This window comes from Oncorhynchus gorbuscha, linkage group LG07 (genome assembly GCF_021184085.1).
Source record: "Oncorhynchus gorbuscha isolate QuinsamMale2020 ecotype Even-year linkage group LG07, OgorEven_v1.0, whole genome shotgun sequence".
NCBI lineage: Eukaryota > Metazoa > Chordata > Actinopteri > Salmoniformes > Salmonidae > Oncorhynchus > Oncorhynchus gorbuscha.
The window spans coordinates 45,594,888-45,607,734 of record NC_060179.1 but is presented as its reverse complement, the minus strand read 5'-3'; the positions used below and the strand labels follow the sequence as shown (position 1 = coordinate 45,607,734).

Genomic DNA, 12,847 nt, shown 5'->3' with positions numbered 1-12,847 from the left:
ATTGAAGAAAGGATATGCATATTCGTGATATCATTTGAAAGGAAACACTGAAGTTTGTGGAACTGTGAAATGAATGTTGGAGAATGTAACACATTAGATCTGGTAAAAGAAAATACAAAGAAAAAAACAAAAACATTTTTTATTATTTTTTTGTTCCATCATCTTTGAAATGCAAGAGAAAGGGCCATAATGTATTATTCCAGCCCAGGCACAATTTAGATTTTGGCTACTAGATGGCAGCAGTGTATATGCAAAGTTTAAGACTGATCCAATGAACCATTGCATTTCTGTTCAAAATGTTGTATCAAATCTGCCTAAATGTCCCTAATTGGTTTATTCATAACTTTTCAAGTTCAGAACTGTGCACTCTCCTCAAACATTAGCATGGTATTATTTCACTGCAATAGCTACTGTAAATTGGACATTGCAGTTAGATTAACAATAATTTAAGCTTTCTGCCAATATCAAATGTGTCTATGACCTGGGAAATGTTATGGTTACTTACAACTTCATGCTAATCGCATTAGCCTTTGTTAGCCTATGTAACCATCACGTGGGGGACCCACCGATGCTGAAGAAATGCATAACTTTATTTTTCAGGAAACGAGGGGAATACATTCTGAAAGATGTGCTATAACGAATAAAGTATTTTTATTTTCTCATCTCACAAAATATGACAAACTCTTTTGGGCACTGGTCAACTAACTTTTTTGGTGACCACTGCCCTATGCAGGCTGAGATCTACAACACAGATGTTTTTAAAAGCTTTTTACATGACTTAAAAAACGTAAGCCTATGCATAATAATAATACTAATACTAATCTATTAAAAACAGTTTTGTATCAATGAGTTTTGTGCAGTATAATATACACCCAATATATTATCACTGCATATTGGCTATGATTGAATTGCCCTGCCAATGTTGTTCCTCTCAAACCATTATCAAATTGTATTTAAAAACTTGATGTATATGATCACACTGGTAATACATCATTTGTTGTATTACTTGTGAGACACAGCTAAGTGAGCATAAATTTAATTATTTGCTTTCTACATTTTACTGGACTGATGGTGCCTGCATCTGATGGTCAGTCTCAGCGGAGGGATAACATCAGAGGTTCTGCCTCTCATCGTTGGACCGTCCCTCAGCTCTCCCCCCTCCGCTAAGACTGACCAAAAAGGGGAAACCGTCTTCGAGCTGATGGTAAAACTCCAGTCACACCGCATCATTTCTGCCTCATACACAAATTCATGTTGTTACTCCTATGACTAGAGAAGGTGAAATATTCCACGATATTAAAAAACACAGCCGCTAATAATAACTACGCAAGCCTATCGATACACTTTGCTACTCATTAATTGAAGCTGCAAGTACTGGTTGCAGCGCAAGTGGAGCAGCGCCTTTCATGGCTTATAAAGTGTTGAATAAAAAGTATTGTCTGTGCTGAATGAAACTTAAACATGAACTCACTCATAAAAAACAGCACTGCTGTCTCTTTCTAGTCATGGTTTTAGATGTTGTGGAATCACAGTATCAACGAGAAAGTCTATAGGTGCACTTGATTTGCTCTCCGAGCATGCCGAGTAGGCAGAGTTTGTACCTTCAGACACATGAAATGGTTCAAAATGGGAATACTTCACCTACCCGGTGTTCAGGGCAGCTGAAACAAATGCACCTACTGCCAACAACGCAAGACAGAAAAAAGTAGGAATGCAACATTTATTATAGAAATGTTTCTCCATTAACTAGGAATGCCTTGGAGATCGACCATTCTATTGCGATCGACTGTTTGTGACCAATGCTGTAGGGCGAGCAATGTGAGCTCACTTCCTTCCAATCTATTTTGAAGATCTCTTTCAGGGAGTGCCTCAGAGCTCCGGTACCCCCAGGGTGGTGGCTCCCTCCCAGCCGGCTATGGCAGCTCCTCCTGTGGTGTGGTGGTCCGGAGGGCACACCGTGGCCGATGGGCTTTCCCTAGGGATGAAAGCAACAAGGTGAGGATCTCATGGACTATCTACAGTACTGTAGCTCCCTAGTAGCCTGGTCCCATAACGTATTGGCTATAGCCAACTCCTAGAAAAGAAAGGCTGCGCATTTACAGTGCCTTCGTAAAGTATTCAGACCTTGACCTTTTCCACATTTTGTTACGTTACAGCCTTATTCTAAAATTGATTAAATAAATAACAATTCTCAGCAATCTACACACTATACCCCATAATAACAATTTTTGCTAAATCAAAAAACTGAAACACCTTATTTACATTAGTATTCAGACCCTTTGCTATGAGACTCGAAATTGAGCTCCGGTGCCTCCTGTTTCCGTTGATCATCCTTGAGATGTTTTTACAAATTGATTGGAGTCCACCTGTGGTAAACTCAATTGATTTAACAAGATTTGGAAAGACACACATCTGTCTATATAAGGTCCCACAGTTTACAGTGAATGTCAGAGCAAAAACCAAGCCATAAGGTCGAAGGAACAGTCCGTAGAGCTCCGAGACTAGGTTGTGTTGAGGCACAGATCTGGGGAGGGGTACCAAAACATTTCTGCAGCATTGAAGGTACACAAGAACACAGTGTGGCCTCCATCATTCTTGAATGGAAGACATTTGGAACCACCAAGAGTCTTTCTGGAGCTGGCCGCCCTCTGTGGAGATGGGAGAACCTTCCAGAAGGACAACCATTTCTGCAGCACTCCACCAATCAGGCCTTTCTGTACAGCACTTTGAGGTATCAGCCGATGTACGAAGGGCTATATAAATACATTTGATTTGATTTGAGTGGCCAGACAGAAGCCACTTTTCAGTATAAGGCACATGACAGCCCGCTTGGAGTTTGCCAAAAGGCAACTAAAGGACTCTCAGCCCATGAGAAACAAGATTCTCTGGTCTGATGAAACCTAGATTGAACTCTTTGGCCTGAATGCCAAGCGTCACGTTTGGAAGAGACCTGCCACCATCCCTACAGTGAAGCATGGTAGTGACAGCAACATGCTGTGGGGATGTTTTTCAGGGACTGGGAGACTAGTAAGCATCGAGGCAGAGATGAACGGAGCCAAGTACAGAGAGATCATTCATGAAAACCTGCTCTAAAGTGCTCAGGGTCCCAGTCTGGGGTGACGGTTCACCTTCCAACAGGACAACGACCCTAAACACACAGTCAAGACAATGCAGGAGTGGCTTTGGGACAAGACTCTGAATGCCTTGTGTGGCCCAAGCCAGAGCCTGCACTTGAACCTGATCGAACATCTCTGGAGAGAGCGGAAAATAGGTGTGCAGCAGCTGTGATAAAGCTTGAGAGGATTCGCAGAGAAGAATGGAAGAAACTCCCCAAATACAGGTGTACCAAGCTTGTAGCGTCATACCCAAGAAGACTCAATGCTATAATCGCTGCCAAAGGTGATTCAACAAAGTACTGAATAAAGGGTCTGAATACTTGTGTAAATTATATATATATATATATATATCTTTTTTTTTCATTAGCAAATTTTTTTTTTATATTGGTTTTTGCTTCGTCACTATAGGCTATTGTGTGATGAGGGAAAAAAACTATTTAATACATTTCAGAATAAGGTTTTAACGTAAAAAAAATATGGAAAATGTCAAGGGGTCTGAATACTTTCCAAAGGCACTGTATGTGGGCCAATGCAATTGATTAAATACCAACATTTCAACAGCTTTGCTGCCTTTGTAAGAGTTTCAACTCCTGTCCCACAATGTACAGTCTTAGACCAGTCTAGCTCTCTGGGTGGCACCCAATTTTGTGTTTTATTGATTTATGATTGACTGAGTGACCTGTCACTCCTACACATTGGGGCCATTTCATTTGAGTCTTGATTTGACATGCAAGGATAAAAGAACACTGTAAGACATTTCTCTAATTTCAACAGTAAAACACTGTTGAATGCACAGTAAAATACCATAAATGTGTTTTACAGAATTAATTATGGGAACGCTGGTACCCCCACAGAATACAGTAATAGACTGTATAAGAAGAATTTCTACAAATATTTTCAGTAACTTACTATTTTCTGCCAGTAATTTACAATAGTTCAGAATACAGTACCATAATGTATTTTTGGAGCTCCAAAAACCTTTTGTACACTAGTGGGTGCATAGTATTGTTGTTTCTGACTCATTAACATATTTTTAGGGGTTTCTTGTAAGAGGCTATATTTGTTGTACCTGTTAGTGAGAATGTTTTTTTAATTTAGCTGATATGTGGAAGTGGGTCCCTAATAATTTAAGTAATATATGGGACAGATCAGTGTGGCGTCTAGTCTCAAACCGTTAATGGTTGATTGGCTAGCCATGTCCTTTTGATCTGTTTTGCCCTGTAGTCACCTGTCAGTTTAGAAGCCTTTGTTGAGGCCTAAAGTGCCTAAAGTGCAAGCGATATGAAACACCAAATATCAGTTGGCATGCTGTAATATATAATTACATATTCACTCTCAGCAATTTATGAATAGTTTTTCAATACAATTCAACAATAAAGTACTGTTTTGCTGTATATTTGATGTAGCGTAATGTAAATTATGGTGCATTGGGGGAGGGAAATAATCGCTGGCTCATTAACATATTTGAAGGTGTGCCTTGAAGTGGCTATATTTGTTGCACCCGTTAGTGAGTGTCCTGTGCCAATTTAAGTGAAACGTTTTTTGACAGCGGTTTTCAAATAACCAACTCATCATCAAGCTTTGTTTGGGAAACCCTGTCTTACTGTACATTTTACAATAAATGTTTTACAGTGTAGCTAACAGCATTCCAAGTCATCTCCTCTTTTCCCTTTACTTCTTTCTGTCTTTCTTTCTTTCTCTCTCCTCCTCTGTGTTTCTGCAGTATGGAGAGAGGGACAGTGGCACCATGCTGGGTCCCAGGTTTGAGGGGGGAACTGAGGGGGGCTACTCAGACGACGAGGAGGACAGGGAGACCCTGTTTGGCTCGGAGCTGCTCTCGCCCAGTGGACAGACGGACGTGCAGACCCTCGCCATCATGCTGCAGGAGCAACTGGAGGCCATCAACAAGGAGATCAAGTAAGTCTTCTGGTACAACACAAACAGGATTGCTGGGTTTGACTGAATTCCTAACGGACCTAAAATTGCCTCAGAAATACGTCAATAAACTACACTCTTACTATATCCTCTGTCCCATTCAATGGGTGATCCAGAGGTCAAAACAATTTCTAAAAATCGACCTCTGCTTTTCCACTCTGCTTTGTCTAAACCAGGAGTGAATAACAACACCGATACAGACGGAAAAACTCACACTCCCTTGCTTTACTTAAGCCAGAGGTTTTTTGCACATGCATATTATAAAATAGTGATACCGCAAACATCTCTTTGAGCTATCCTCAGAAGTAATTTTCCTATTTTTCTCCCTTCTCTTTCTTCTCCTCTTTTCTCATTTCCTCACTTCTCCAATGCCCTCCACTTGCCCCTTTCTGTCTCATCACTCTTATTTTCCTCCCCTTTCTCCTCTACTCTCCTCTCAGGCTGATCCAGGAGGAGAAGGAGAGCACTGAGCTGAGGGCGGAGGAGATCGAGAGCCGGGTCAGCAGCGTGGCCATGGACTCCAACCCTCTCCCCCCCTCCTCACTGGGCGGGGGCAGGGAGAGTGTGGGGAGGGGCTACATGACCCCCTCCCTCACTTCCTCCACCTTGGCCTCCCCGTCTCCCCCTAGCCCTGGATATTCCACCCCCCGACTGTCACATTCCCCTGCCCGAGAGTCAGACAGACAGGTACAGTACATGGCTGTCTGTGTTTGGACACATCTAGCATTTCAATGTGCACTTCTTGGTTGTTGCTCCCCAACGGGTAAGGCTAGTTGAAATGACATATGTCAGTTTACAATCAGAACTGGTTATAGCCTAGTTGTAACAACATTTCAATAGTTTTACCCGCTGGGTAAAGGAGCCCCTTCTTTATTTCTACACTGTGTTTGTTTGTGTGTTTGGTCTTCTAAATATATTCTCATTTGGCTGCACGAGAAAAACAATTATGCCAATATGGTATTATTGTTGCTGCAAGTCTCAAGTGTGCTGTGACCTAAATGAGCTGAATTGTTTACAGTACAACAAATAAAAATAGTTTAGGGTTGAACTGTCTATAGGGTTCCAAATTAATTCAACTAGCACAGTTACTTGAATGAACACATATTCCTACAGCAATTAGAATGTATTAGAGTTGTCTACAGTGACTCAATTGAACGGATTCTCTGTCAATACAGAACAGCAAAGAGAGCGACGACTGCCGGGCGCTAGCCCTGATTGACTCTACCCCTCCAGTTCCTCGCGCTCTGCGATTAGACAGAATGACTCACACACACCCAGGTGCGGGGCTGGATGATCACCGCAAATTCTGCAGGTACAGAAATTACTTTAGTGTGGTGTTTGTTAGGAAGCTAGGTAATATAATTCACTTGCCGTTGAAATAAATAAAATAAAATATATTTAAAATAGCTAGCCAATAGAATACATATAGAATAGATTACCAACTAGATCAGTGTTGTGTCACCAGTGATGTTCTGAGATTAATTTGTCTGTCTGTCTGCTGATTGTGCAACCACCAGTAGTCAGGACTCTCTCCACAAAGCCAGCAAGAAGAAGAGCATCAAGTCCTCCATTGGACGCCTGTTTGGAAAGAAGGAGAAAGGGAGGATTGGAGGACCTGGGAGTCAGTCTGCCTCTCTGGGTAAGTAAATATAGAGTGTTAACCATGTGTGTGTTATGAGAGTTAGAAACAATGTAAGGTTGCCTACACACTTATACAGTATACACTATTATTCACAATATAACAGTAATATCATTTACCCTAAAGACATATAATAATAATAATAATACAACAAGGTCAGTTACTTTCAGTTTTAAGATGAAAAACCGATGGCAAAACCGATTTTCCAGTAATCATGTGGAGTATTCCTAGACATGGTCTCCAACCCTGTTCCTGGAGAGCTACAGTCCTGTAGGTTTTCACTCCACCCTAATATAGCACACCCGATTCTAATAATTAGCTGGTTGATAAGCTGAATCAGGTGAGTTACAACTGGGGTTGGAGCGAAAACCTACAGGGGGGTTGGAGCGAAAACCTACAGGAGGGTAGCTCTCCAGGAACAGGGATGGTGAACCCTGTCCTAGACAGAGGTGGTTTAAGCCAGTGTCAAACTCATTCATTCAATGGAGGGCCTAGTGTCTGTAGGTTTTTTCTTTTCAACTAAGCCCTAGACAACCAGGTGTGGGGAGTTCCTTACTAATTAGTGACCTTAATTCATCAATCAAGTACAAGGGAGGTGTGAAAACCCAGACACTCTGCCCTCCGTGGAATGAGTTGACACCTGTGATTTAAGCAGTGACCTTTGACCTCAGCCTCCACGCCCTCTGATGACCTGGGATCAGCCGACCCCCTGGGCCTGGCCAAGATAGGAACTGGCACCGTGGAGAAAGATCGCCGCAGCAGGAAGAAGCAAGACTTGCTAGAACAAGCCTGTCGTCAGGGTCTGCCCTTTGCCTCATGGGATGGCCCCACCGTGGTCACATGGCTTGAGGTACGTTGTCTTATTGGTTAAATATCTGGGAGGAAATCATTAATGATGTGCAGTGTTTTACCTGAAGTTGCTCCATTTAATTATGAGTACAGTACCAGTCAAAAGTTTGGACACACCTTTTCAGTCAAGGGTTCTTCTTTATTTTTTAAAACTATTTTCTACATTGTAGATTAATAGTGAAGACATCAAAACTATGAAATAACACATATGGGATCATGTGGTAACCAAAACAGTTAAACAAATCAAATATATTTTATACTTGAGATTCTTCAAAGTAGCCACCCTTTGCCTTGATGACAGCTTTGAACACTTGGCATTCTCTCAACCAGCTTCACGAGGAATGCTTTTTCCAACAGTCTTGAAGCAGTTCCCATATATGCTGAGCACTTGTTGGCTGCTTTTCCTTCACTCTGCGGTCCAACTCATCCCAAACCATCTCAATTGGGTTGAGGTCAGGTGATTGTGGAGGCCAGGTCATCTGATGCAGCACTCCATCACTCTCCTTCTTGGTCAAATAGCCCTTACACAGCCTGGAGGTGAATTAGGTCATTGTCCTGTTGAAAAACAAATGATAGTCCTACTAAGTGCAAACCAGGTGGGATGGCGTATCGCTGCAGAATGCTGTGGTAGCCATGCTGGTTAAGTGTGCCATGAAGTCTAAATAAATCACAGACAGTGTCACCTGCAAAGCACCCCCACACCATCACACCACCTCCTCCATGCTTCACGGTGGGAACCACACATGCAGAGAACATCCGTTCACCAACTCTGCATCTCACTAAGACATGGCGGTTGGAACCAACAATCTCAAATTTGGACTCATCAGACCAAAGCTGATTAAGAAGTAATCTTATTATTATTGGTGTCCTTTAGTAGTTTTTTTGTTGTTGCAACAATTTGACCATTATGGCCTGATTTACACTCTGAACAGTTAATGCCAAATCAAATAAAATGTTATTGGTCACATACACATGGTTAGCAGATTTCCGGTCAAACTGGAGGGAGGTAATTCAAATAAATTAAAATAGTTATTATATAGTTAAACATTTAGGTACATAAGTGTCTTACATAGGCTGAAAGCTTAAATTATTGTTAATCTAACTGCACTGTTCAATATACAGTAGCTATTACAGTGAAAACATGCCATGTGATTGTTTGAGGATGGCGCCCCACATAAAAAAGAATTCCAGAGATAACATGTGGTCCTTCTGTAGCTCAGTTGGTAGAGCATGGCGCTTGTAACGCCAGGGTAGTGGGTTCGATCCCCGGGACCACCCATACGTAGAATGTATGCACACATGACTGTAAGTCGCTTTGGATAAAAGCGTCTGCTAAATGGCATATATTATTATTATATTATTATTATATATTATGTAGTGTTGTTTTGTTAGATAAAATAATGTTTTATATCCCAAAAAGCCTGTATAGTTGGCGCCATCAATTTGAGTAATCTACTCGTTCAACTTGCAGAGAAAGAAATCCAAAAATCTACCCCTGAACTTAGTTTCAACAAGTCAAAAGACGTATTTACTCCTCAGAAACCCTAAAATGAAATCAAACTATAATAAATCTTTCGGAAAGAAAGAAGTATGTTCAATAGGAAACCAATTTTAGCAGGTGCGCAATTTCATCATGACACGCGATGACACAGATTTTCAAGACTGTGTCTTCATGGGACTTCCGACAATGGCGAAGCTCTAACAAGACGGGTCTGCGTAGCGTCCTCGAACTTTCGAAAAATGAAGGCATTTTGACACGGTTTACCTGTTCGTTAATAGTGAGTTGGAAGTTAAAACATCTACTGTATCGCCAAAGCAAAAGATGCCCAACATGTCAAAGCCTCAGATTAAGCATGGAAAAATGCCTCTCTCTGACAGCCCTTCTTTGGCCTCGGAGGATGCAAGTTGGAAGCACTAGGTTCAGAATGGAGATGGACAAAGGTAAAACAAAAATCCAAGCGACACTTTCTGAACGCCTCAGTAAAATTGATGTACTGGTCGATAAACTCCACGAAGACCAGAAAGTCACAAAGGGACTAGTGACAAAGTTAGAAAAAGACCATGCTGACCACCAGGCTGCCATCCTGGACGTCTGCGAGGAAATGGACCAAAAATACAAGAGGTTGGAAGACGCCATCTCTAAACTCGAGGATACATTTTATTATTACGAGACTTTAAGGTTTCCCGGAGGCTGTGGAGGGAAGGGACGCAATCTCCTTTCTACAGGAATGGATTCCCAAAATTCTGGATCTACCCCCTCCAGGAAACGGCTGGCTAGATGGCTAGCGTGATAATGACTGAAGAGGTAAAGTTGGATCATAGCTAATGCTGGCTGTGCTATTTAGCCAGCTCGCTAGGTTTACAAGGGTGTAACTATAGCTACTAAACATCCACACTATGCCAGGTAGTTACATTTTTGCTGCACACTTTTATTTCACGCAGAGAGGTCAGATTTGGTTAAATAGTTATGTGGCTTTTGACTGGCTTTCAAGCCAAACTAAGTTATTACTTTGGGGATTTTTAGCTACTATTACGTTTGCTTGTTTACTGTTAGAGATGTATGCTAGTGATACTGAGGCAGGGATAAGGTTGGTGACTATTGATTCACCCAAGTTTTTTGTTGTTGTTAAGTGGGGTTAAATATTATGGTCATTATTGTTGTAATCAAATTGTATTTTCTTACTTGACTAACAATATTTTCATGCTACAAGGAACAGTCAATGTACACTGCTCAAAAAAATAAAGGGAACACTTAAACAACACAATGTAACCCCAAGTCAATCACACTTCTGTGAAATCAAACGGTCCACTTAGGAAGCAACACTGATTGACAATAAATTTCACATGCTGTTGTGCAAATGGAATAGACAACAGGTGGAAATTATAGGCAATTAGCAAGACACCCCCAATAAAGGAGTGGTTCTGCAGGTCTCAGTTCCTATGCTTCCTGGCTGATGTTTTGGTCACTTTTGAATGCTGGCGGTGCTTTCACTGTAGTGGTAGCATGAGACGGAGTCTACAACCCACACAAGTGGCTCAGGTAGTACAGCTCATCCAGGATGGAACATCAATGCGAGCTGTGGCAAGAAGGTTTGCTGTGTCTGTCAGCGTAGTGTCCAGAGCATGGAGGCGCTACCAGGAGACAGGCCAGTACATCAGGAGACGTGGAGGAGGCCTTAGGAGGGCAACAACCCAGCAGCAGGACCGCTACCTCTGCCTTTGTGCAAGGAGGAGCAGGAGGAGCACTGCCAGAGCCCTGCAAAATGACCTCCAGCAGGCCACAAATGTGCATGTGTCTGCTCAAATGGTCAGAAACAGACTCCATGAGGGTGGTATGAGGGCCCGACGTCCACAGGTGGGGGTTGTGCTTACACTGGCGCCCTGTGCTCTTCACAGATGAAAGCAGGTTCACACTGAGCACATATGACAGACGTGACAGAGTCTGGAGACGCCGTGGAGAATGTTCTGCTGCCTGCAACTTCCTCCAGCATGACCGGTTTACATTTACATTTACATTTAAGTCATTTAGCAGACGCTCTTATCCAGAGCGACTTACAAATTGGTGCATTCACCTTATGACATCCAGTGGAACAGCCACTTTACAATAGTGCATCTAAATATTTTAAGGGGGGTGAGAAGGATTACTTTATCCTATTCTAAGTATTCCTTAAAGAGATGGGGTTTCAGGTGTCTCCGGAAGGTGGTGATTGACTCCGCTGTCCTGGTGTCGTGAGGGAGTTTGTTCCACCATTGGGGAGCCAGAGCAGCGAACAGTTTTGACTGGGCTGAGCGGGAACTGTACTTCCTCAGTGGTAGGGAGGCGAGCAGGCCAGAGGTGGATGAACGCAGTGCCCTTATTTGGGTGTAGGGCCTGATCAGAGCCTGGAATCTCTGACAAAGACATGAGGGGAAACAGAGAGTTAAATACACAACAGGTAATGAATGGGATTGAAACCAGGTGTGTAGGAAGACAAGACAAAACCAATAGAAAATGAAAAATGGATCAATGATGGCTAGAAGACCGGTGACGTCGACCGCCGAGCACTGCCCGAACAAGGAGAGGCTTCGACTTTGGTAGACACCGGCTTCTGGGTCGACCCGGAGGGCGAGGTGCAGGGCGATCTGGATGGAGACTGTGGAATTCTCGCAGCATGGAAGGATCTAATACGTCCTCCACCGGAACCCAGCATCTCTCCTCTGGACCGTACCCCTCCCAGTCCACGAGGTACTGAAGGCCCCTCGCCTGACGTCTCTAATCCAAGATGGATCGAACGGAGTCCACCGGGACCCCCTCGATGTCCAGAGGGGACGGAAGAACATCCCGCACTTCAGCCTCCTGGAGCGGGCCAGCCACCACCGGCCTGAGGAGAGACACATGGAATGAGGGGTTAATGCGGTAATTATTGGGTAGCTGTAACCTATAACATACCTTGTTCACTCTCCTCAGGACTTTAAACGGCCCCACAAACCGGGGACCCAGCTTCCTGCAGGGCAGGTTTCGGGTCGAGAGCCAGACCCTGTCCCCTGGTGCGAACATCGGGGCCTCACTGCGGTGACGGTCTGTGCCAACTTTCTGCCGCAGTATGGCGCCCAGAAGGTGGATGTGGGTAGCCTCCCAGGTTTCCTCCGCGTGCCGGAACCAATTGTCCACTGCAGGAGCCTCGGTCTGACTCTGATGCCAAGGAGCCAGAACCGGCTGATACCCTAATACACATTGAAAGGGAGAAAGGTTAGTGGAGGAGTGGCGTAGAGAGTTCTGGGCCATCTCTGCCCAGGGCACAAACTTCGCCCTCTCCTCCGGCCGGTCCTGGCAATAAGACTGCAGAAACCTACCCACATCCTTGGTAACTCTCTCCACCTGCCCATTACTCTTGGGGTGAAAACCTAAGGTAAGGCTGACCGAGACCCCCAGACATTCCATGAACGCCTTCCAGACCCTTGATGTGAACTGGCGACCCCAATCAGACACTATCTTCAGGCACCCCATAGTGCCGGAAAACGTGTGTAAACAGGACCTCCATAGTTTGTAAGGCCGTAGGCAAACCGGGAAAAGGGAGGAGACGACAGGACTTAGAGAAACGATCCACAATGACCAGGATCATGGTGTTACCCTGTGAAGGTGGAAAATCAGTTTAAAGAATCCACCGACAGGTGCGACCACGGCCGTTGTGGAACGGGTAAGGGTTGTAACTTGCCTCTGGGCAGGTGTCTAGGTAATAGGATACACCTCCGGTAGTAGTTGGCAAACCCTAAGAATCGCTGCACCTCCTTTACCGTGGTGGGAGTCGGCCAATTACGCACGGCTGCA

At 43.7% G+C, this 12,847-nt stretch overlaps 1 protein-coding gene across 2 annotated transcripts in view; it reads left to right on the top strand.

Annotated features, from left to right (window-relative positions):
- Nucleotides 1-12,847, top strand: part of LOC124039919 (liprin-alpha-3-like) — a 58,589-nt gene that overhangs the window by 30,077 nt on the left and 15,665 nt on the right. For both annotated transcript variants that reach the window (XM_046356475.1, XM_046356474.1), the window contains 6 exons: nucleotides 1,851-1,995; nucleotides 4,840-5,033; nucleotides 5,492-5,738; nucleotides 6,227-6,363; nucleotides 6,569-6,690; nucleotides 7,362-7,540. In XM_046356475.1, the coding sequence (XP_046212431.1) occupies nucleotides 1,851-1,995; nucleotides 4,840-5,033; nucleotides 5,492-5,738; nucleotides 6,227-6,363; nucleotides 6,569-6,690; nucleotides 7,362-7,540 (1,024 nt within the window). The remainder of the gene's footprint in view (nucleotides 1-1,850; nucleotides 1,996-4,839; nucleotides 5,034-5,491; nucleotides 5,739-6,226; nucleotides 6,364-6,568; nucleotides 6,691-7,361; nucleotides 7,541-12,847) is intronic.